Below are 25788 nucleotides of genomic sequence, written 5' to 3' on the forward strand. Positions count from 1 at the left end.
ATTTAAGTTGTCCACTAAATGGAAATCCAGGAAATTCTTTATAATTAACTGAAAATCAAGCAAAAGAATGTTTTGAGTTAAACACTGAATGAAAATCACGGAAAACTCTTTTAAATGCTTACTTTAAATTCATAATAAAATAAATGAATAAATGAATTTTATGAAAACTAAACACTATAAGCAAAACCTTGATTAATGTGTCAATGAACATACTGAAAATCAATTAAAGATATAAACAATGCTTGCAAATTTCTTAAAAGTGGAATATGAACAATTCATTTTTTCACTAGATTCTGAACAGCATGAATAAATTCTTTGTGTTGTTGGGCCACAAGTTGTAAATATTCCACATTGATTCCAGAATTAGTTATTTTATTACACTAGTTCTGGTATAAAAATAAGTGAAACAAATTTTACATAGTATTCAATTTTAGAATATAGGAAAGATTTTATTATTGTTTCAGTTTTACCCTCCTCGGAATGTTTTAGTTTCTGTCTCAACACCATACTGAGTGATGTTGCCTATGAAGATTCAGATTCGAGGGAACAGGTAAAACAGATTTTACATCTAAAGCTACTCACCTACTCACAATCCTCACAATTTTTGGAGGATTTTATTCTAATGACACATGTTTAGATGACATTTGAAATTCTCCATAAAATTTGTAAATTCAATCAGAAGATCAAAGAAATAAAATGTCATTTAAGCACATATATACTCATTTAAATAGTGTATAAGATAAGAAGCATATTTGACATGTATAACAGATGTAATAGAACTTTAGTTCTTAAAATTACTATTTTGAAAAGTTGACAGTATGTACTCATTTTCTCACTGTTTACTAAGGATTGTCAGTTAGAGCCAAAGATATATAAAGTCATCATGTGACTTGTCTTTTAGCATGCTGGTCTTTAAAGTGATTATTCAGTGTAAATTAGAAAAGAAATCATACTAATAAAAGAAAGAAGTTAGCTAGGTATACTTAAATAAAACAGCAACCCAATGACACATTCAAAGGTACAGTCTTCAACAAAAGACAGGTGTCTACTCAATATTTCACACTCACATCTCAATCATTATTACATCTCATTCTTACTCATTCTTACATTTTATTCTTGGTTGAAGTATTGAAAAGAAATAGTTATTTTGTGTGCATATATTTACAACTTGTATTGTAGATCATATCATGTCAGCTTGAAGTGTTAGAAGTTATAACAAAACTTTGTGAAGGTAGCAAATATGATATCCCAAAAGGTAACTATGGAAAAATTGCATTGAAATTTTGTGTGTACCATATAGAATAGGATAATTAACATTCTGTACTAGCCATTTTCCCACTAAATCTGATTGCCTAAGGTAGTGTTTAGATATAAAACAAACAAAAGCTGCATGATCACTTTTATGAAACCTTAGATAAAATAGCCCATAAGTTATAAAAAAAAATAAGAAATTTCTGCTTCATGTGTTGTCATAAAAGATTGTTTTTCTTAAGATCGCTGATTATTGTGCTTTTTAGCCTACATTTAACTTTTGAAAATCTGAAATGCATTAATGTTGTTTCTCCCAAAGTAAACCTAGATTAGAAAATATTATATTAAACACAGAAGGTTTTGTTAATGCATGAATTTGGAACCAGATATTGCCTAGCTTCTTTTTATACCCATATGCCATTCTAGCAAATTTGCTGGAATTATATTTAGTTGGACTTTTGCTGAATTTTCTCATTTTGCTCCTATGTGTAGATGGAAGAAATATTTAATTTACTGCTAAGTAAAGTTGATGTCTTTAATTGATCAATTACTAGCCACTAGAGAGGTGCAGGGTCCTCCACCTCGTGTCACAGAACCTCTTTATAATATTGGCATTTTAGAGAATAAGGCTTTGGGGGTTCTGAAGCTTAATTTAACTTTTAAGTTATACATACTGTTAATAGTTTTAATTTTTACATCTATCTGGTATATCAGTGTTAAAAATTTAACCTCCTTGTATGAGATATTGCAAATTCAGAAATTGTTGGGTGCATTTATTATTATGATTTTTTGAAGAATCAATAAAAATGTGAGATTAATTATTGCGATATCAGGAAAATCTCCAAACAGATATGTATCAGATTTCAAAATGTGAGTACTTATTATTGTGATACCCACTCAGTCACATTACTCATGATAATAAAATCCATACATCAATTTCTGAATTTACAGTAATAGTTTTACCTACCTTGTTCCCAAATATTTTAAAGTGGACAACAATAAATATTATACAGTTATTGACTTTTGATGAGGTTGATACAATGATTTATCAACCCCAGAGATATGATATTCACCGAGACCAATGGCTGAGGTTTAATGTCATATCAATAGGGCTGGTAATCATTGTATCAACTGATATCAAATGTCATCTATTGTTTTATTATGTAATTTTTTTTTATCCATCTCCAATCTCCAGTATTTTTTTCAAGATGTTTAATAAAAATCACTCAAAAGTTCAAAATTGAAAAAGAAGAAAAAGAAAAAAAAGAGAATTTGCATGATGAATCAACTAACGTCACTGAAATGACCTTGGAAACCTAACTATTCCTGTTCATTTTAGCTGTTTTAAATCTTATACTTATCTTTCATTACTTGTCCTCTGATGAATTAATGTTTTATCAAGCAATTTTGCCTTTGCTTTTATTCAATTATAAGAAAAGAGAAATTTTATAGCTGTATAATACTGTAAATTCAGAAATTATTGTGTGTAATTATTATTGCGATTATGTCATTTTAGACTTAAATGCGATTTAAATTTTTACGATGTTGAGAAAAATACTGTTAAATTGTTATGAAATTTTTCAAAATGCGAGTTTAGTTTATTGCGTTTACAACTTTGTCACATTTTTGCAATAATTAGAACCTCACAATAATTTCTGAATTTACAATAATAAACTTGTGACACAATTTGTAGGCCACCAGGGGTATTATAATGACCCAACAGGTAATATAATGTCAACACCTTGTATGCATCCTTTTATTTGTTGTGCTATATCATAGAAATCTATTCAACATTTGTTTTGTTACAAGATGTACATTACAACCAACCATATATATTTCTCTAATTTCTTTGCTATTTTCAAATTTCTTGAGTGGTATGAGAAAATATTTCTCCTTACCAGTGAAATATCTGTTCTCAGCAAATGATTGGTTGAAATTTAATTATGGTGTTACATTTTCTCGATTTCTTCTGAATTACCAATATTGTGATGTCATGAAAAAAGGCGACCATGCCTGATGACGTCAAATATAAAGAATACAACTTTTTGCAAATCTTTGAAAAGTAAAGATAAAAATCATTAGAGAAACAGATTACACCACAATAACTTATGTATTATGATATTTCTCCACACTCAACAGTTCAATTTTAATTATTTAATATGCTCTGCTTGCGATTTGAATATAAAAAATGAACTGTTTTGATTGTAGAAATATCATAACACACTTGTTGCAGTGATGGAATCTATAGATATATGGTGAAAAAGTAAAATGATTTTTGATGGAAATAGAGAGAGGTTATAATAGATTTTAATAAATAGTTTCTAATGATTAGCACATGACCAATTTACTTTTTAGTTTTTGATATAAAGCTTACTTATTGTAGCTTTTGTTGAAGGGCTGCTTTTTTTCATTTTTACCCTAAATAGCATAGAAGCTAGATATCAAAACTACTGAACATTTACCTAAAATAGTATAATTCATTTATCCATGTCATCATTGGCCTGAATATGCATGAATGAGGGGGGATAGGACATTTATTGGGACTCCGGGATCGGGTGTTTTTAAGCTTGGGGTTTCAGGATTGACCCTTTCGTGATCTGGGATTTCTTTTTTTTGAAATTTCGGGACCTCAGGATTTCGTATTTTTAAGCCCAGGATTTCAGGATTTCATGTTTTTAAGCCAGGATTTTGGGATGAGGACCCCTCCTACCCCCTCATGAATAGATATAAGGAGAAGTGGTTTGAGTGCCAATGAGACAACTCTCCATCTAAGTCATAATTTGTGAAAGATAAACCATTATAGGTCAAAGTACAGTCTCCAATACGGAACCTTGGCTCATACCAAACAACAAGCTATACATGGCCCCAAAAATGATTATTAATGAAAGCATTAATTTGTCACAGGATGTTAAGCCAAACAAATCAATCAATACATACATACCTTTTAAACATTTATTGACTAGAAAAGAAGGACAAAAAATACCAATGGTACAGTCAAACTCATAAATCTAAAACAAACTGACAACACCATGGCTAAAAATGAAAAAAGACAAACAGACAAACAATAGTACACATGACACAACATAGAAAACTATAGAATAAGCAACATGAACCCCACCAAAAATTAGAAATATACCTAAAATTTAGATATGAAATAACTAATTATTTTTTACTGGTCAATCTATCCATTTTATATCTAGTATAAAAAAATTAATAATCAGGTTTTCAGCAATTGTTTTATCGCTCCAATGATTTTTTACTGGTCTGTCTATCCATTTTATATCTAGTATAAAAAATTTAATAATCAGGTTTTCAGCAATTGTTTTATCGCTCCAATTGCTTAAAAGATGACAAATGTCACAGTAAATTAATTTTCCAGTGTAAGACATGTACAATATTTCTTAATTATTAAATAACAAAAATTGTACGCTGAACTATCACAAGTGGAAAAATTTTGAAACTCATAAGCAATGGAGCATGCACTGGTTTCTTCCCAGCAAATTTCAGTCTATTTGCTTGTGTATAGCTCTACTTAGAACTATAACAGTGACATCTTTGTTTATAAACTTTCTCAAATATAAAAATGACATCTTTGTTTATAAACTTTCTCAAATATAAAAATGACATCTTTGTTTATAAACTTTCTCAGATATAAAAATGACATCATAATGGCAAACTAGTCATGCTCAAAAGCAAACTTAACAAAATGAAAAAAACTTCTCTAAACTGTTAAAAGAATACTTTGGAACAGTTTGGCTAGCATACAAATGATCCAAAACCTTTATCTCCAAATAAATTAATGTGTCTTTACTTTTTAGCATTATACTTCAAAAAATATATGCATGTATGTGGTTGAACTTTTGTTGCATGTACTTTCATTTGTTGTATGTGGGAAGTCCACAAATATATTTATTTTATAAAAAAAATATATTGATATTGAAACTTTATAGAAATCAAGAGCTGAATTCATTTACACTAAACAGCATGTTATTTCACTCCCCTGTTCTTGAAAGTTAGAGGTTTTGACTGATGTCAAAAGTCAGGACATCTCTTCATTAAAGTATTACCAAAATTTTCTAAAACTTTGATTTATTATTATAAAGCTTATATTAAGATATGGTTGAAATTCAGATTAGTTCTGTGTCTATTTCTTCTTGTTACATTTCTTACAGGTCACACCTTGTTTATAGAAAAAGTAGAACAAGATTTTTTGTGTTTGAGTTTGAAAAAGTGTACGATCTATTAACAGTACAGTAATATTTTGAAAAAAAATGATTTTCTTTTTTCTTTTTACAGACATTTTGTGCTCAGCAACAGTACCTATCCTTATTGGTATGGCTCGTGCAATTGGAAGATCTTCAGATGATGAAACCAACTTGATTTCCAAATTGTTTCCTCCAGAAAACATTGTCAAAGCCCCTACATCAGTACAAGATGAAGCTCCTAAAGAAAAGACATTTAGTAGCTTTAGACCTATCCTGCCTCGTACTTTATCTTCTCATGTCCTCAATCTAGACTCTTCTGGTCCGTCAAGTCCCACAATGCATCAGAGTTTTGAAGCTTTGTGTTCAAGGTCAAGAGAAAGGTCACCTACCCCTATGTTGCCACAGAAACAAGAGAAGAAAGAAAACACGGTTGATGACACTGTCCATTATTTTAACAAAATAGGATCAAATTTTACAAGAACAAAGCCGTGGGGATTTGAAATTTTACCTGAACATCCAGAGGAGGAACATTTAAAGTTTTCCAGTGGTCATGTACAACGACTTGTAGCTATTGTAAGTATGTTAAAATGGCAAAAAAACCCAAATGTTATGAATGTTCTACAATGCTTATTCCCATTAGATACAGATTAAGTTCTATTTTAGGTGGCTTCACTTTTACTGTTCAAAAGGTATGCCGCTATATAACATTATATGCAAGTGGGGTATCATCTATGTTTCAGGGAAATATTCTCCATTTGTTTTTATCATACATATATTTATACATATATATATATTTTCCAAATCTATATAAAAAAGGAAACATAGACAAAATTACAGAAATGTTAAATTTTATTGTTACAATCTACTTAAATTTCTGATTTAGTGTTAAGGGTGTGATCCATATGGAAGGAAAACATGTATGATAAACACACTTCTGTGATGGCTCATGAGTTTGTAAAAGATTTTTACAGAGTGAGACATGTGACATAATAAATCTATTGAAATTAAAATGATATTCCTGTTCATGTGAAATATATGATAACAGTTAGGTTTACTACATTGCATTGCATCTTATCTATTTCAGACAAAGCATATTCTGACAAAGGATATTTTAGCTCGACTTGATTCACTATTAACAGATTTGTTTGCAGAATATTCAGTAAGTATAGTAGTATGGACTCAACCTTCAGAGAATTTTCTTATGAAATTAAAGGTATAAATTTAGGCATTTAGCTGTTCCAGTTTATTTGGCTCTTTAACAATCCTGAAATACATATAAACTGTATTTGTATTAAATAAAAACAAATTGATGATAACAGAAACTTAATTAGAAATGCAAAATATATTCTCTTAAAACATTTAATAGAAAAGTGTAAATATCTTAACCATCCTGTTTTTACATCAAAAGCCTGAGATACAGAATCATATTATTTTTGTTTATGCAACTATAAATAAGACCAATTAAAATTAATTGATAGATTTTCATCCCCGTCTGCCCCCTTTTTTTTAATTTTGAAAAATTTACAATTTCCGTATTTTGTTCATTTACGTTAGCAGTAACTGTCCATAATTTCGTTTCATTAACAACTTTCTGTTACAAATTTTGGTTATTGCATTTCTTTGAGTAATTTAAATGAGCAAGTCGATATATTCTCCTGCTCTATGATGACAATCGATATTGATTACACGAGAAGGGCATAAAATATTCGGGATACGAGTAACATGTTGTGTCCAAGAACACACATCGCGGTATGTCACACATTTCTGTGATAATCAAAAGCTGTGGATTTCTTTATTTAAACAATGATTTTGTGTCAGGGAATTAGGACTGTGAATGATATCCAAAACGAAAAAATCGCAGAACACATTGGTACAATAACATGACTGGATTAAAGAAATTGACAAAAACACGATTTTGTTTGATTTATGACTGTATATGGAGTTCAAATGTCATTAAACAAATGAGTTTTCACTTTATTCTGTCCTTCAAATACTTGGGTTGCATATCAATGCATTTGCCTCATTTTAATGAAACTACAAACTATCCATTAGACAGCAAACAAATTTAGTGCAGGTAGTCTAATCGAAGAGAGCATTTCTCCTCATATTTTGCTGTATACTAAAAATAGGTTTCTAAAGCTGCAATTACATACATGTAGAACAGTGGTTACCAATCAGAGATATGTATTTAAGAATTTGAAAAATCAGTATCAAGGATCATCATCAATTTTACGGTTCAGTGAAGCTTCAATAAATAAATCATATACAGTTTAGGTTAAGAAACGTACCGTATTCCGGTATGAAATTATACTATGTAGAACTGCTATTATGTATGTAATAAATACAACTAACTTTATAGATATACTTATTGAATATTTTTCCCTAAATATACTTAATTGAAGCTGTAGATTGAGTAAATTGTTAACAGCAAAAGTGCAATAAAACTTTGATTAATTAAAAAAAAAAAAAAAGAATTTGAAAAATTATGTTTGATTCGTTATACATGTATATACATGATAGAATCGTATTATTACACTTGCATATGTGAAGAACACGTCACGAGGGTGTTTCATATATAATAAAAAATAAAATCCTCCCACCAGCCCCATTTTTTTCAAAAATTTGGATGAAAATCTACTAATTAAATTTAGTTGGCCTAAATTGCTGGTAAATGATATTTAATTCAGGGTTTCAGATTGCAAAAGATATTTCCTTATAACAAAAATATCCTCTTTTCACAGCCTGACAATGGTTACAGTTGGTTTCCCTATAAATCATTCAGTGAGAGTGTTACCTTGGTGATGGTTACCATGTTGAGAGATGTTTTAGAGCAGGAAACAGGTTAGTTAACTGGTTAAATTTCAATTATTCATTCAGTAAGACTGTTGGTGTTTATAACAGAAAACACTCCGGTAAGTTGCAATATTATACAGTGTTCTCCCCAGGCCGTTTTAGCGTCGCGGTACCGACAATAGAGGCAATTAAGAGTGATTAAATAGGTGTTAATTGCCCTTTGGTTGATAACTGTTTGGATGTGAATACCCCAAGCTGACACTTGTGACATAACTAATACCACATGATCTGCAATCGGCAATTTTCGACATGGAAAAAATGCAATCACAAAATCATAAAACAATTTGAAATCTACGTTTTTTATTACGGAATTTCAAAGATTGAAACGATTTTCCTCTTTAAAAAACTTTAAAAAAGAGGTTTGGTCGTTTATTTTTGCAACTTTCCAAATTATATACTTTCTTTCGTTTTCAGTACTACTTGTCTATTGAGAGCGAAAATTTTGATCTTGAGCTAAATAAGTTTAATACTTCTTTAGAAAGTAATCATAATTGGCTTTAGTTTATGTTTAATCTATTTAATGCATTAAAAGCTTCATATTTATTCCCAATCTCTTGTCAAACATTGTTTATTTTCAGACTCATTCTCATGAATTTTTCTTCGGCCGCCATTGCACATTGTTGTGTAAACTATGGATCGGAACCGGACCAGATATGACAAAAATCCGCATTTTCACGATAATTACTTCAGATGCACAAATGGCAAAGAAAAAAACTACCAATAAAGAAAACTACGCATTAACAGACTATTTGTTATATAACTTTGTTAAAAATATAAATCATTTTGATGTAAGGATTAGAAACAACTGGGACTGATTCATTGAGTACGATATCATGAAACAATGAATTTCATAGACATGATAAAAAAAAAAAATGTTTTCATTGTTTTAGTTTAATTGTATTCTCAGTTATGAATTGAACAATATAAACATATAAATATATATATAACATAAAGAAATAAGTTATTGTAATGACATTGAAAAAAATACAGTTAATTTTTTTTTACGCCAAATGTGATGCTATCCAAAATTTCTGGGGAGAACACTGAATCGACTGATATATTTTTTCCAATAGAAATACTGTAGGTCTATGAAAACATGATTAAAAGCCTTTTTAGCTCACCTGAACTGAAAGGTCAAGTGAGCTTTTCTCATCTCTTGGCGTCCTGCGTCCGTCGTCCTGCGTCCGTCGTCCTGCGTCCGTCGTCCTGCGTCCGTCGTCCTGCGTCCGTCGTCCGTCGTCCTGCGTCCGTCGTCCGTAAACTTTTACCAAAATCTTCTCCTCTGAAACTATTGGGCCAAATTCTACCAAACTTGGCCACAATCATCCTTGGGATATCTAGTTTAAAAAATGTGTGGCGTGACCCGTCAAACCAACCAAGATGGCTGCCATGGCTAAAAATAGAACATAGGGGTAAAATGCAGTTTTTGGCTTATAACTCAAAAACCAAAGCATTTAGAGCAAATCTGTCGTGGGGTAAAATTGTTAATCAGGTGAAGATCTATCTGCCCTGAAATTTTCAGACGAATCGGACAACCTGTTGTTGGGTTGCTGCCCCTGAAATGGTTATTTTAAGGAAATTTTGCAGTTTTTGGTTATTATCTTGAATGCTATTATAGATAGAGATAAACTGTAAACAGCAATAATGTTCAGCAGAGTAAGACCTACAAATAAGTCAACATGACCAAAATTGCCAGTCGACCCCTTAAGGAGTTATTGCCCTTTATAGTAAATTTTTAACAACTTTTCATCATTTTTTGTAACTTTTCTAAAAATTTTCTTCTCTAAAACTACTTTGCCAAATTTAATCAAACTTGGCGACAATTATTATTGTGGTTTATAGTTTAAAAAATGTGTCCGATGACCCAGCCTACCAAACAAAATGGCCGACATGGCTAAAATTAAAACATAGTGGTAAAATGCAGTTTTTGCTTTATATCTTTGAAACCAAGACATTTAGGGCAATTTTTCAAGATTTTAATGTCCATCAGAATAAGATATATCCCCTCACAAATTTTCAGTTGAATCGGACAACCTGTTGTTGGGTTGCTGCCCTTAAATTGGTTATTTTAAGAAAATTTTGCAGTTTTTATACGACCGCAAAATTTGAAAAATTTTTCGTCGTATATTGCTATCACGTTGGCGTCGGCGTCGTCGTCGTCGTCGTCGTCGTCGTCTGGCGTCCGAATACTTTTAGTTTTCGCACTCTAACTTTAGTAAAAGTGAATGGAAATCTATGAAATTTTAACACAAGGTTTATGACCACAAAAGGAAGGTTGGTATTGATTTTGGGAGTTTTGATCCCAACATTTTAGGAATTAGGGGCCAAAAAGGGCCCAAATAAGCATTTTCTTGGTTTTCGCACTATAACTTTAGTTTAAGTTAATAGAAAAATTTATGAAATTTTGACACAAGGTTTATGACCACAAAAGAACGGTTGGGATTGATTTTGGGAGTTTAGGTTTCAACAGTTTAGGAATTAGGGGCCAAAAAGGGCCCAAATAAGCATTATTCTTGGTTTTCGCACAATAACTTTAGTTTAAGTAAATAGAAATCAATGAAATTTAAACACAATGTTAATGACTACAAAAGGAAGGTTGGTATTGATTTTGGGAGTTTAGGTCCCAACAGTTTAGGAATTAGGGGCCAAAAAGGGACCCAAATAAGCATTTTTCTTGGTTTTCGCACCATAACGTTAGTATAAGTAAATAGAAATCTATGAAATTTAAACACAAGGTTTATGACCATAAAAGGAAGGTTGGTATTGATTTTGGGAGTTTTGGTCCCAACAGAATAAGGGGCCCAAAGGGTCCAAAATTAAACTTTGTTTGATTTCATCAAAATTGAATAATTGGGGTTCTTTGATATGCCGAATCTAATTGTCATGACTGTGTATGTAGATTCTTAACTTTTGGTCCCGTTTTCAAATTGGTCTACATTAAGGTCCAAAGGGTCCAAAATTAAACTTAGTTTGATTTTGACAAAAAATGAATCAGTTAGGTTCTTTGATATGCTGAATCTAAAAATGTACTTAGATTCTTGATTATTGGCCCAGTTTTCAAGTTGGTCCAAATCGGGGTCCAAAATTAAACTTTGTTTGATTTCATCAAAAATTGAATAAATGGGGTTCTTTGATATACCAAATCTAACTGTGTATGAAGATTCTTCATTTTTGGTCCTGTTTTCAAATTGGTCTACACTAAAGTCCAAAGGGTCCAAAATTAAACTTAGTCTGATTTTAACAAAAATTGAAATCTTGGGGTTCTTTGATATGCTGAATCCAAAAATGTACTTAGATTTTTTATTATGGGCCCAGTTTTCAAGTTGGTCCAAATCAGGATCTAAAATTATTATATTAAGTATTGTGCAATAGCAAGTCTTTTCAATTGCACAGTATTGCGCAATGGCAAGAAATATCTAATTGCACAATATTGTGAAATAGCAAATTTTTTTTTAATTAGAGTTATCTTTCTTTGTCCAGAATAGTAAGCAAGAAATATCTAATTGCAAAATATTGTGCAATAGCAAGATTTTTTTTAATTGGAGTTATCTTTCTTTGTCCAGAATCAACTTAAATCTTTGTTATATACAATATACAATGTATATTCACTTTTTACTACCAACTGATAAATTAAAATAATCTTTACCATTCAGTGATAACAAGCAGTTTTTTTTTACATCTTATTTCCTTATCTTATCTAAAATGTTTTTAGATAATGTATGTTGGACATTTGCCAGACATGACTATGATGTCATTTTCTATTTTTATTTGCCAATAACTTTATGTAAATAACTTCATTGGAAATTTGCCAATATAAAATGTTGCTGATGAAGTTTTTTTTATTGTTTTATACAATAAACAATGTATATTCACTTTTACTACCAACCAATCTTTACCATTCAGTGATAACAAGCACTTTATATTACATTTTAATATTTTATGATGTATTTAAAAGAGTAGTTATTGTTGCAAACTCCATTAGAAATTTGAATTGATATCAGTTTTGGAAAAAGGGAAACAGGGATGTGAAAAAAGGGGGGGGGGGGGGGGGTTAAATTTTTCTCATTTCAGATTTCATAAATAAAAAGAAAATTTCTTCAAACATTTTTTTGAGAGGATTAATATTCAACAGCATAGTGAATTGCTAAAAGGCAAAAATAAACTTTTAAGTTCATTAGACCACATTCATTCTGTGTCAGAAACCTATGCTGTGTCAACTATTTCATTTTAGATTTAAAAAGTTTGAAGAAGAAATCTTTAATTGTAAAATTTGTAAAATCTTGACATTTGTTTTGTGTAAAAAAAAACCCATGTAATGTCAAAAATTTGATCACAATCCAAATTCAGAGCTGTATCACGCTAGAATGTTTTGTCCATACTTGCCCCAACTGTTCAGGGTTCGACCTCTGAGGTCGTATAAAGCTGCGCCCTGCGGAGCACCTGGTTGGTTATTATCTTGAATACTATTATAGATAGAGATAAACTGTAAACAGCAATAATGTTCAGCAAAGTAAGATCTACAAATAAGTCAGCATGATCAAAATTGTTAGAGGACCCCCTAAGGAGTTATTGCCCTTTAGAGTCAATATTAAATAACTTTTCCTCATTTTGTAACTTGTATAAAAATCTTTTCTAAAACTACTTGGCCAAATTAAACAAACTTGGCCACAATCATAATACTAGGGTATCTATTTTTAAAAAGAGTGTCTAATGACCCCGCCTACCAACAAAGATGGCTGACATCAGTAAACACATTAACAGGTGAGCGACACAGGCTCTTGAGAGCCTCTAGTTCATCTTTGATATGCTAATTATTTTGCATCCAAAAATGTGTTTAATGTCTTGACTTATTTTCATGTACATTACTTTTTAAAAGACAGACTTATCAAATTTGATCAATCATAAGAATGACTTGCTGTGAAAAGCTGATGGTATATTTTTACAATGAGACCCATTTATTGATTTTTCCTGTGATTTGCATACTTTGATGAAGAAAATTTGTATTTAAAACAGCAGATATGGATGTATAAAATGATTTTTTGGGGGTTCTTTTCTGTGCATTGCCATTAAAAATAATTAAAATTTATTACTTAAAAAATGTATGTTTAGGAGCAGAAATGTAGTTTACACATAAAAAACCTTGTATACCACACACATTATGCCCTTTATAATTTCAGATTTGCCAGTGAGTTTAACAACAGAAGTACAGGACTTTGTGAAAGATTTATACAGTGGTGGACAGATAGAGATGACCAAGAAACACTATAGTCATAGAGATTTAGAGAAAGATTTCAATCCATATGAAATAACAATATCTAGTTCTGCAGCTTGTGTAGATATACTGTTTTGGGCTGTCAGAGGAGAATCAGGTACATACTGATAATATGTAGAAGAAAAAAATCATTAAAATATTCCATTGGGTAAAATTGATTTTTACCTAATGAGGATAAACGTAATTAAAGACAACAACACCCATCAATTACCGCATGGTGATTAATTTATTGTGGTCGACATGTTTCGCCAACAAGCGTGGCGTCTTCAGGACAATATTATACATGAAATCAAACAGTGAAGTACAAATTTTGCGGTTGTGCGGTTTGCCTTAACAATAGAGGTTGTTATGACGACGTTATAGATATAAATAGAAAGTGAAAGTGAAAGTAAAATAAGAATCTAGTATAGTTCAAAGAGAAAGTTAGTCAATAAAGTTATTAACAATGTGGTTATCTCCTATTCTTGCACGTCTGTGTAGTGGTCCTCATAGAAGTTTCTAGTGGTAATAATGTAGAAATGATGGAAGAAGCTCATAAAATGTCAGTTCATTTCCAAATTGGACAACACCCCATTGGCCATCCCGTACCAATTCAACTGGCTTCGCCCCGAGGGAGGTACTGCTTCCATTCTTATTTTACTTTCATTGATGGGTGTTGTTGTCTTTAATTACGTTTATTTGCTTTTATAGTGAAAGACAACTGTGAATACCGCGCGGTATCCACCCGCTATTACCCAACCGCACGATAACCACTTCAGGTGTTGGTTCACAATTTTTCAAGCTAATGAGGATAAGAATAAAAGACTAGGAAAAAAATTAATTTAAATTCCTGAACATGTTTGGTGATTGAAATCGTGAAATTCTATTGCTGGAAAATAAATAAATTTAAAAGTTTGCAATAATAAAATTAAAGAAGATTTGGGTAAAGTCAAGGAGACAGCAACTCGGCAATCCAACTATGAAAAAAAATGCAGTAGTGGAGGGGGCATTAATTGTTACCAAGTCCCAACCGTCCCAATAATTGGTTTCTGTTCTCTAACTTTTGTTTGCCTCAACCTCAAAGGAAATTTGGTGGCATCACTTTTACCGTTCATGGGTTATGCCCCTTTATAAACGGGCGCACTACATTTGCGCTCATTTGGGGATTAAAATATTTTACGTTTGCGCGCAGCTTTTGATTACATTTTCGCGCATTTATTCTACAGGTAATCTCAGGTAAAAATATAAATAAAAATTATATTAAGTTATAAATAACTATATTTTTTTTTGTATTTTCATATTAATCAATTATTAATTTTAAAAATAGTTTGATTATCAGTCAAATTATATACTGTTCATATTGAATTCTAAAAGCAAGTAAAAACTCTGTTATAGCTTAGGTCAAGTTACAATATATGAATAGGCTATGCCAAGTCACTGATTTTCTTAAAACTTTGCATACACCTTTGACTTATTGAATTGTGTCTGAAAATCGAAAAAATCTGCGGTTTTATCTCTTTTTTCCCTGCCTTATGAGACTTATACTAAAGGAAGGCGTACTGTTACTTGTAAATAATAGAACAAATTAATAGATAAATAAGCATTATTACCTGTATTTTCCCTAAAATATTACTGATTGAATATTTTCAAAATATGTACCTTATGATAACATTAAGAATGGAAATGGGGAATGTGTCAAAGAGACAACATACCAAGTCTAACGGAAGGGGTACTGATACTTATAAATAATTGAACAAATTAATAAATAAATAAGCATTATTACCTGTATTTTACCTGAGTTTACCTGAGTTTACCTGCCAAAAAAATGCGCGCAAACGTAATCGAAAGCTGCGCGCAAACGTAATGATTTTTGCACGCAAATGTAATGGTAATGCGCGCAAACGTAATGCACCGTTATAAACATACTAATTGCTGAATTATTTTTTTTGCTCTCTGAATTTAGTTTGCCTCTACTCAATGTTATAAAACTTATACACAATGCCTATTACCACAAAACACATTTAAAGTGCGAAATTGGTTGGGTCACTTTTATTGTTCTTGAGTTATGTCCCTTTATAAATGAAAAAAATGCTAAATCTGTTGTTTCTGTTCTCTTACCTTAGTTTGCCTCAAACCATAGAAATATTCTGATTTATTTTGTTAAATATTCTGGATATAAAGTAAAATGGATTTTGATTTAATCATTTGTTTTATCAGAGGCAGAAAATCTATGTATAAAACTTACAGAGAAGATCAGTACCAACACAGACAGGAAGTTCTTGCTGGCTCACACCCCATTACTGCTTGTAGCTTTGGAGGTATGTAAAACTGTTAATAGAAAATCTATGTATAAAACTAACAGAGAAGATCAGTACAAACACAGACAGGAAGTTCTTGCTTGCTCATAAACCATTAGCATGTACGTAAAACAACACAGGTGAAAAAAGTAATTTATGCTTCAGCTGGTATCTTACTGTTACATACAGTAGTGCAAAATGATTTAATATTTTTATGCCCCACCTACGATAGTAGAGGGGCATTATGTTTTCTGGTCTGTGCGTCCGTTCGTCCGTCTGTTCGTTTGTTCGTCTGTTCGTTCGTCCGTCTGTCCCGCTTCAGGGTAAAGTTTTTGGTCAAGGTAGTTTTTGATGAAGTTGAAGTCCAATCAACTTGAAACTTAGTACACATGTTCCTTATGATATGATCTTTCTAATTTAAATGCCAAATTAGAGTTTTGACCCCAATTTTACGGTTCACTGATAGAAAATGATAGTGCAAATTTCAGGTTAAAGTTTTTGGCTTCAGGTTAAAGTTTTTGGTCAAGGTAGTTTTTGATGAAGTTGAAGTCCAATCAACTTGAAACTTAGTATACATGTGCCCTATGATATGATCTTTCTAATTTAAATGCCAAATTAGAGTTTTGACCCCAATTTTACGGTTCACTGAACATAGAAAATGATAGTGCAAATTTCAGGTTAAAGTTTTTGGCTTCAGGTTAAAGTTTTTGGTCAAGGTAGTTTTTGATGAAGTTGAAGTCCAATCAACTTGAAACTTAGTATACATGTGCCCTATGATATGATCTTTCTAATTTAAATGCCAAATTAGAGTTTTGACCCCAATTTTACGGTTCACTGAACATAGACAATGATAGTGCAAATTTCAGGTTAAAGTTTTTGGCTTCAGGTTAAAGTTTTTGGTCAAGGTAGTTTTTGATGAAGTTGAAGTCCAATCAACTTGAAACTTAGTATACATGTGCCCTACAACAACAACAACAACAACAATACTTTATTTTAAGAGGGTTACACAGTTAGCTATATAACTAATCTTCCCTGAGGCCCTCGTAATGAAAAATCAAACAAAACACAAACATATACTAGTACATTGCATACATACATTAGCATAAAAAGTCAAGTGTGATAATAATGTTCAATACAACTTGATAAAATGTGATGAAAAAATAAACATGATGACATGATCAGTTTTTTATATTATTTATACAGCTAGGTTGATTTCAATAAATGATCTGTTATTTTGTATTTGAAAGAATTAATATTTGTAATATTTCTTAACGGTATTGGCAAATTATTCCACAAGAATGGTCCAGAATACATAAAAGATTTTTTGAATAATTCTGTTTTTGGTTTAGGGAGTATGAGGTTTCCTTGAACAGCATTTCTCAAGGGGTACGGATTTCTGTCTGAAACATAATGAAACTTGTTAGTAAGATATGATGGGGCATCATTATTAATACACTTAAATGTCATCACTAACTTATGATATTTTATTCTCTGTTCAACTGTCATCCAGTTTAAGTGTTTGAATAAGGGTGCAGAAGGAGCGAATGGGTCTGTTTCTAGTATTAATCTAGCAGCCCTCTTTTGTAATTTTAATATCCTTTTTAAACCCTCACTGCTACAACTACTCCACACTATACAACAATAATCAATAAGTGGCAAGATATAACCATTATAGAATAATTTTCTGCAGTCTAGATTTAGAAATTTTTTAATCTTTAATAGTAGATATAGTCTAGATGATATTTTTGAGCAGATCAAGTCAATTTGGGTTGTCCATGTGAGGGAAGGGTCAATTTTAATGCCTAAAAGACTTTCGCATGTGGAAGATTGTATCACTTGATTGTTAATAGTTAAACAACTCTCATTGTAATGTGGCATTGCTCTTTGCTTCGTTCCAATAATCATATATTTTGTTTTATTTTTATTGATGAACATATTGTTATCATTGCACCATGCCTCTACACCATGTAAATCTTCTTGTACCTTTGACTGAAGAGTTTGATAACAATTACCAGAAAGATGTAAGGTTGAATCATCGGCATATAAATCAGTGCAACAATTTTTCATATAAATAGGAAGGTCGTTGATGTATAATATAAACAGAAGGGGGCCTAATATGGAGCCTTGGGGTACACCATACTTGATATGAAGTTTTTCAGAATGAGCATTACCAATTTGTACTTGTTGAGTTCTTTCATTCAAATACGATTGAAAAAAAGAAACAGCAGTATTATCAAATCCATAAATTTCAAGTTTTTTACAGAGGATATCATGATCTACTACATCAAAAGCTTTCTTAAAATCCAACAGGACTGCTAAGTTGATATTACCATCATTCATATCCTGTATCCATTTATCTATGATATTGATAAGGGCAGTTTGGCAAGAGTGTTCTTGTCGAAACCCAGACTGTGCTGGGTGTAAAAGATCTAATCTTTTAAGATAGTCAAACAAATGTTTTGAAACATGCTTTTCTAAAAGTTTTGATAAAACTGGAAGTACAGAAATTGGTCTATAATTTGTTGCCATGAATTTTTCACCAGCTTTAAAAACAGGGGTTACTCTTGCATTCTTTAAAACACAGGGAAATGTACTTGTATCTATTATTCTGTTAAAAATGTAAGTTAAAGATGAAGTTATGAAAGGAGCACTCAATTTTAAAATTTTTGGTCCTATGTTATCAGATCCGGTGGATTTATTAATGTCAAGTTTGATCATCTCATTAAATAGACCATTTATTGTGACTGGTGGAATTGAAAATTTTACTTGTTCTGACTTAGTAAATTTCTTTTGTACAAAATTATTTAATTTTGCATAATCATTATTTTTGCCTATGATATGATCTTTCTAATTTAAATGCCAAATTAGAGTTTTGACCCCAATTTTACGGTTCACTGAACATAGAAAATGATAGTGCAAATTTCAGGTTAAAGTTTTTGGTCAAGGTAGTTTTTGATGAAGTTGAAGTCCAATCAACTTGAAACTTAGTATACATGTGCCCTATGATATGATCTTTCTAATTTAAATGCCAAATTAGAGTTTTGACCCCAATTTTACGGTTCACTGAACATAGAAAATGATAGTGCAAATTTCAGGTTAAAGTTTTTGGCTTCAGGTTAAAGTTTTTGGTCAAGGTAGTTTTTGATGAAGTTGAAGTCCAATCAACTTGAAACTTAGTATACATGTGCCCTATGATATGATCTTTCTAATTTAAATGCCAAATTAGAGTTTTGACCCCAATTTTACGGTTCACTGAACATAGAAAATGATAGTGCAAATTTCAGGTTAAAGTTTTTGGTCAAGGTAGTTTTTGATAAAGTAGAAGTCCAATCAACTTGAAACTTAGTATACATGTTCCCTTTGATAAGATCATTCTAATTTTAATGCCAAATTAGAGAATTTATTCCAATTTCACAGTCCTTTAAACATAGAAAATGATAGTGTGAGTGGGGCATCCGTGTACTGTGGACACATTCTTGTTTAGCATGTTTCAAAACTTCCCACTGCTGATACCTTTGCCAAAAAAAACACAAAACATACCCTGAATAGAAAAATTTCAGTTTGTTTCAAAAGAAGTTTCTATTTATGGTTGGAACCCTTTTATAGTGGAGTAAACGAATATATGTAAAACCACAAAGCTTACTTACAACAAAATATAAACTTGTACGTTGATTCAAACTTTTATTTTGTGATATATATTGCAGGCACTAGGCAAACTAGCTGTCAAGTTTCCAGTATTGGCTTCCAGCATGTGTACATCTTTACGAGAATTTCTTGTAATGCCCTCACCAATACTCAGTAAACTGAACAAATATGCCACATCACATGGCCGCAGCAGTATCAAGATAACTGTTACAGACAGCACCAACTCACCACTGTCTGGCAAGAACAAACCTTCAAATAAATTACTCAAGTCATTGGAAAACTTAAGGGACTGTGCAATTATGAATATCTGCAAGTAAGTGTTGGATTTTTAACTATTTTCAGTTATAAAAAAACCAACTTGTTGAACAGTTTTCTGGGCCTTTTGAAGCTGACTATGTGGTATGGGCTTTGCTCATTGTTGAAGGCCGTACGGTGACCTATAGTTGTTTTATGTGTCATTTGGTCTCTTGTGCAGGGTTGTCTCATTGACAATCATACCACATCATCTTTTTATATTGTGTTAAGAAATTTTAGAATAAAGACAAAATTTTTGATGTTTGAAGAAAAATATTTCTATTTGTCATTGTAATATTTTGCTAAATTTTATAATTGGGATTGGTAAAAAAGCAAGATTAATAATAATGATTACATGAAATGCTGGATTTATAAATAAGAAACAATATATGCTATCAAGATATGAATTGCTAGTTTTCATTTTTGCCAAACTCATCCCTTTGCAATTATATCAATAATATAAATTTTGCCCAACTTTCTGAATTGACAATAAATGGATATGTGACAATATCCCAAATGCATAGAATAAAAACAGCTAAAGATCATGTCTTAAAATAATTTGTATAAACTCACACTTTATTGAAAGATTAAGATGGTCTCTCTATAGATTTATTTTGAAATGCAGATGTTTGAAAGCTGGACTCCGACAGGATCCTGAATGTGTCCAGGCATTCCTAGCGTCAGTATCTAACAGACTGTATAGAGCAGAACTGTCAGACAGGTATGATAACCATATTCAATTTTGTGTTGTGTCATACTGTAATATGTTATAGGGGTAATCACTTGAACAATTGTAGGGCATAAGTGATTTGAACTGCAAAGGATTTACGTCTATAAGTCTGGGATTGTGTTCGCCTAATCCCCTTTTAGATATAAGATGAAGGGAGTTTTAACTTATAAACAAATTGCTTTTAACTGAAGCCTTGTAACTGTTAAATACTTTTTCTTGCAACCAATCATCTAATATCAGAACATGAAGAGACTTAAAATCAAAATCTCATAGAAATGAGCAAAACAAAGACCTATTTCAAATGTTAGTTATGCTTAAATAAGTTACAAATATTTGTATATATATTGTGGTATTACTTTTTTTTGATAAAGTTTCATATTACATGTCACTTCATTGAAGTGGAAAATATTTGGAGAATAATTTTCTTCTTCGGGATTTGATTATACATCACAAATATCCCCTCAAATAAATTTAGTTAGTAAAAAAAGGAATATCTGAATTAGGCATAAGATATGTAGGAGAAAAGCATAGAAATAAAATCTCACTAGCAAGTTTGGCCCTAGAATTTGCAAAACTTTTTAAGAAAAACTACTTAACCATATGTGAAATGTGTGCATATTTTTAGCTCACCTGGCCCGAAGGGCCAAGTGAGCTATTCCCATCACTTTGCATCCGGCGTCCGTCGTCGTCCGTCGTCCGTCGTCGTTAACTTTTACAAAAATCTTCTCCTCTGAAACTACTGGGCCAAATCAAACCAAACTTGGCCACAATCATCATTGGGGTATCTAGTTTAAAAAATGTGTGGCGTGACCCGGTCAACCAACCAAGATGGCCGCCACGGCTAAAAATAGAACATAGGGGTAAAATGCAGTTTTTGGCTTATAACTCAAAAACCAAAGCATTTAGAGCAAATCTGACAAGGGGTAAAAATGTTTATCAGGTCAAGATCTATCTGCCCTGAAATTTTCAGATGAATCGGTCAATCGGTTGTTGGGTTGCTGCCCCTGAATTGGTAATTTTGAGGAAATTTTGCTGTTTTTGGTTATTATCTTGAATATTATTATAGATAGAGATAAATTGTAAACAGCAATAATGTTCAGCAAAATAAGATCTACAAATAAGTCAACATGACCAAAATGGTCAGTTGACCCGTTTAGGAGTTATTGCCCTTTATAGTCAATTTTTAACCATTTTTCGTTAATTAAAGTAATCTTTTACAAAAATCTTCTCCTCTGAAACTACTGGGCCAAATTAATCCAAACTTGGCCACAATCATCTTTGGGGTATCTAGTTTAAAAAATGTGTGGCGTGACCTGGTCAACCAACCAAGATGGCCGCCACGGCTAAAAATAGAACATAGGGGTAAAATGCAGTTTTTGGCTTATAACTCAAAAACCAAAGCATTTTGAGGAAATCTGACAGGGATAAAAATGTTTATCAGGTCAAGATCTATCTGCCCTGAAATTTTCAGATGAATCGGTCAATCGGTTGTTGGGTTGCTGCCCCTGAATTGGTAATTTTGAGGAAATTTTGCTGTTTTTGGTTATTATCTTGAATATTATTATAGATAGAGATAAATTGTAAACAGCAATAATGTTCAGCAAAGTAAGATCTACAAATAAGTCAACATGACCAAAATGGTCAGTTGACCCCTTTAGGAGTTATTGCCCTTTATAGTCAATCTTTAACCATTTTTCATAAATCTAAGTAATCTTTTACAAAATCTCCACTGAAACTACTAGGCCACAATCATCTTTGGGGTATCTAGTTTGAAAAATGTGTCCGATGACCTGGCCATTCAACCAAGATGGCCGCCACGGCTAAAAATAGAACATAGGGGTAAAATGCAGTTTTTGGCTTATAACTATGAAACCAAAGCATCTAGAGCAAATCTGACAAGAAGTTAAATTGTTAATCAAGTCAATATCTATCTGCCCTGAATTTTTCAGATGAATTGGACAACTGGTTGTTGGGTTGCTGCCCTCCAATTGGTAATTTTTAAAGAAATTTTGCCGTTTTTGGTTATTTTGAATACTATTATAGATAGCGATAAACTGTAAACAGCAATAATGTTCAGCAAAGTAAGATCTACAAATAAGTCAACATGACCTAAATGGTCAATTGACCCCTTAAGGAGTTATTGCCCTTTATAGTCAATTTTTAACAATTTTCATTAATTTGGTAAATTTATGTAAATTTTTACCAAATATAGTTCTCTGTTACTAATGGGCAAAGTTCATGATAGATATAATTGTAAGAAGCAAAATCGTTCAGTAAAGTAAGAACTTCAAACACATCACCATCACCAAAATACAATTTTGTCATGAATCCATTTGTGTCCTTTGTTTAATATGCACATAGACCAAGGTGAGCGACACAGGCTCTTTAGAGCCTCTAGTTTAAGATTTAACACTATATTGTTAAATTTGCATGAAACATTGTTCTCAAATTACAACAAGCGAGACATTTCTCTGTGTGAACAGTTTATTTAATTTTCCACTTTATATATAATATATAGGCTTTTTGTTGGGTAAGCTGTTAACTTGATACACCAAAAAAACATGATGGCTTTTTCCAACATTATACCTACCTATATACTTAGCTGCAATGCGCCTTTTCCAAAAACACTTCCTGTGATTTACATCAAACAAACTCCCACATGACAAGCTATCTGTAAAACAATGTTCAGGTAGGAAAATATAGCATGGCATAATACTAGAAAATTAAAGAGAGAAATTTTTATAATTTTAATATGCTCTTTAGAGACAGACTCATTCTAGTATATTGTTGTTCATCTTTTTTTCCGGTGAGCATAAAAGTGTTTCAAAATAGGGAAAGTATGTCATGAGCAATTTACTTTTAATTTTGATTTATGTTCTTCCAGAGTTCTGGGTTTTAAAAAATAAGCCATTTTTTACATTAGACACATTTCTTATTTTTAGATTGAGGATTAACAAGACTACTTTCGTAACTAACATAAGCAACATTGCAGCTGTAATTCATATAACTCACAAAATATTTCCAATCAATGATTGATGAAAAAGACAATTCAAACACCATAATGATTAAACATGTTTATTCTAATGTTTATTGATGGGAGCAATTAACTTACACAAACATAGAAAATTGGTGATGTGTACAAATTAATTATTATTTGTATTAAAGATATGTGTCTCTTATTGTTGTCCATGTTCATTATGGACACTTTATTTCTTATTTGAACATTTTTTAACATATTTAAAATAATCTTCGATTTGTTCTTCTTTATATGTTTATTAGCTGTAGAAATTAAAAGTTACTTTTCACAGTTAAATATTTCATATATATGTTGTCTTGCAAATTAATTGCCTAGTCAATAATCTTTCTTTTTACAGAATATGTAGGTAATATTTTATTGGATAAATGTCCTATGATATATGGATTTAAAAAGTGCCTTAAAAGCTTGCTTTTCAGAATATGTAGGTAATAATTTATTTGATAAATGTCCTACAAACATGATAAAATATGGATAAAAAGTGCATATAAAGCTTGCTTAGGCGTCTAGGGAAATTCTATATCTAGTCTTCTGTGTAAAGGTAACAAGTAGGAGGTTGAATTTTAGAAATGCCCCACATCATTGAAAATTCCTGAGTGTACAGTTCCCCTACTGATAATGGGAGATGTGTTATTGAAGGAAACAATATAAAAGTTCTAACATGTTATACTTTTTGAATGGCATCACATATAGTTTCCAAAACCTATAACATTAAATACCAAAACGCCACCCTTTTCACAAAAAGTCATATGAGAAAAAAATACTTGTAAGTCAGGGACTTTTCACTATATCTTATGTAAACAATTTTTGTCACACGATTTTTTGAGAAAAGAGCCCCTTGCTACCTCTAAATAAATTACAGCTTTTTTAAATATTGAAGAAACTCACATTTGATGCATATGTGATGCTCTCTTTAAATTTTTCAAGCAATGATAAAAATAAATGATAATTAATTATAAAAGTTGAGGAAAATTACACAAATTTCTACAAATGATGTCATACAAACAGATTTTTGAATTCCAGCCAATTTTTTACAAATCTTTGTGATAATTTACTTGTTTTTAAGTTAAGACTTCCTTGGAGAAGCCTGTAAAAAATATAATACAACATGCTACACAGCAGTTATGAAGTAACTGTTTTAAGTTGTTTATTTATCAATTACATGGTTTTAACAAACTGAAAAAATGACAGACCAATTTGACCTAATTTATTAACACTGTTTAAAGGTGTCCATTGCATGCATGTGATAGGTTCTAAGCTTTGCATGATTTGACCTTAATAACATGTATAATTACCTTAGCAGGAAGAATGGAAAATCACCAGAAGAAAGGTGGAACCAGTTGAAGCTTGTGATGAAATTTATCCGTCCCACATCGCAAGACTTTCAACCCAGCGATGTCGAGAGGCAAATCTCATTTGATAATCACGACTAATTGCTTCATCTTAACACAAGCTTTCATTAATAACATATCACTTGTAGCATATTAGTTGTGTTACACAGTAGTGTTGCAGAATTTGCTGAGCTGTTGCCAGTATATCACCATTATATGTCTTTTTTCACTGTTGGTTTACTTTCACACTGGTAATGAGATTGATTTTCAGGCTAACTTACCTACTCGCCTACATGTTCTTTTTTGTGCAATATCACCAAACTATTATTTAAAAAAGGGGTAATATCTTATTTGGAAGAAAATTAATTTGAATTTACATGTTAGTGTTTTAAAACAGTACTAGTAAAGAGGGAATTTTTTATTAAACCAAAAAAGGGTGAAAAAATTGCAAAATCAAAAATTTTGCCAGTACAACTGTATATCACCATTTTATGTCTATTTTCACTGTTGGTTTTTCTTTCACACTTGTTATGAGATTGATTTTCGGGCTGTGTTTTTTTGTTCAATTTCACCCGAACTATAATTAAACAGGGCAATATATTTTTTGGAAAATTAATTTCAAGTTAGTGTTTTTAAAAATACGGTACATTAGTGTTTTTAAAAATACGGTAAATAGAGATTTTTTATTTAACCAAAAGAAGGGGAAAAAATTGCGTAATCAATAATAAAATAGTGAATATTTAATGCAACATCATGTTGAAAGCTTTTTCATTTGAACTTAAGCCTTCAGTAACTCCTACTTTAAAATAAAATGTAGCAATATTTTTTGGTTTAATTGAACACAGTATTTTTTTTCTGATCTAAAATAGTCCTCCTACCTTAGATTTTTCATTACTT

The 25788-nt window shown here is 31.3% G+C and overlaps 1 protein-coding gene across 10 annotated transcripts in view; it reads left to right on the forward strand.

Moving 5' to 3' along the window:
- LOC139528643 (phosphatidylinositol 4-kinase alpha-like) overlaps window positions 1-25788 on the forward strand; it is a 78359-nt gene that overhangs the window by 2857 nt on the left and 49714 nt on the right. For 4 of the 10 annotated variants that reach the window (XM_071324719.1, XM_071324720.1, XM_071324721.1 and 1 more), the window contains exons 4-14: window positions 465-550; window positions 1180-1255; window positions 2945-2974; window positions 5548-6029; window positions 6541-6615; window positions 8198-8297; window positions 13487-13678; window positions 15778-15878; window positions 19562-19815; window positions 20422-20517; window positions 24861-24965. In XM_071324719.1, coding sequence (XP_071180820.1) covers window positions 465-550; window positions 1180-1255; window positions 2945-2974; window positions 5548-6029; window positions 6541-6615; window positions 8198-8297; window positions 13487-13678; window positions 15778-15878; window positions 19562-19815; window positions 20422-20517; window positions 24861-24965 — 1597 coding nt within the window. The remainder of the gene's footprint in view (window positions 1-464; window positions 551-1179; window positions 1256-2944; window positions 2975-5547; window positions 6030-6540; window positions 6616-8197; window positions 8298-13486; window positions 13679-15777; window positions 15879-19561; window positions 19816-20421; window positions 20518-24860; window positions 24966-25788) is intronic. The other 6 variants (XM_071324725.1, XM_071324728.1, XM_071324727.1 and 3 more) reach the window with 4 other exon arrangements.

The sequence above is a fragment of the Mytilus edulis genome, chromosome 6 (genome assembly GCF_963676685.1).
Source record: "Mytilus edulis chromosome 6, xbMytEdul2.2, whole genome shotgun sequence".
NCBI lineage: Eukaryota > Metazoa > Mollusca > Bivalvia > Mytilida > Mytilidae > Mytilus > Mytilus edulis.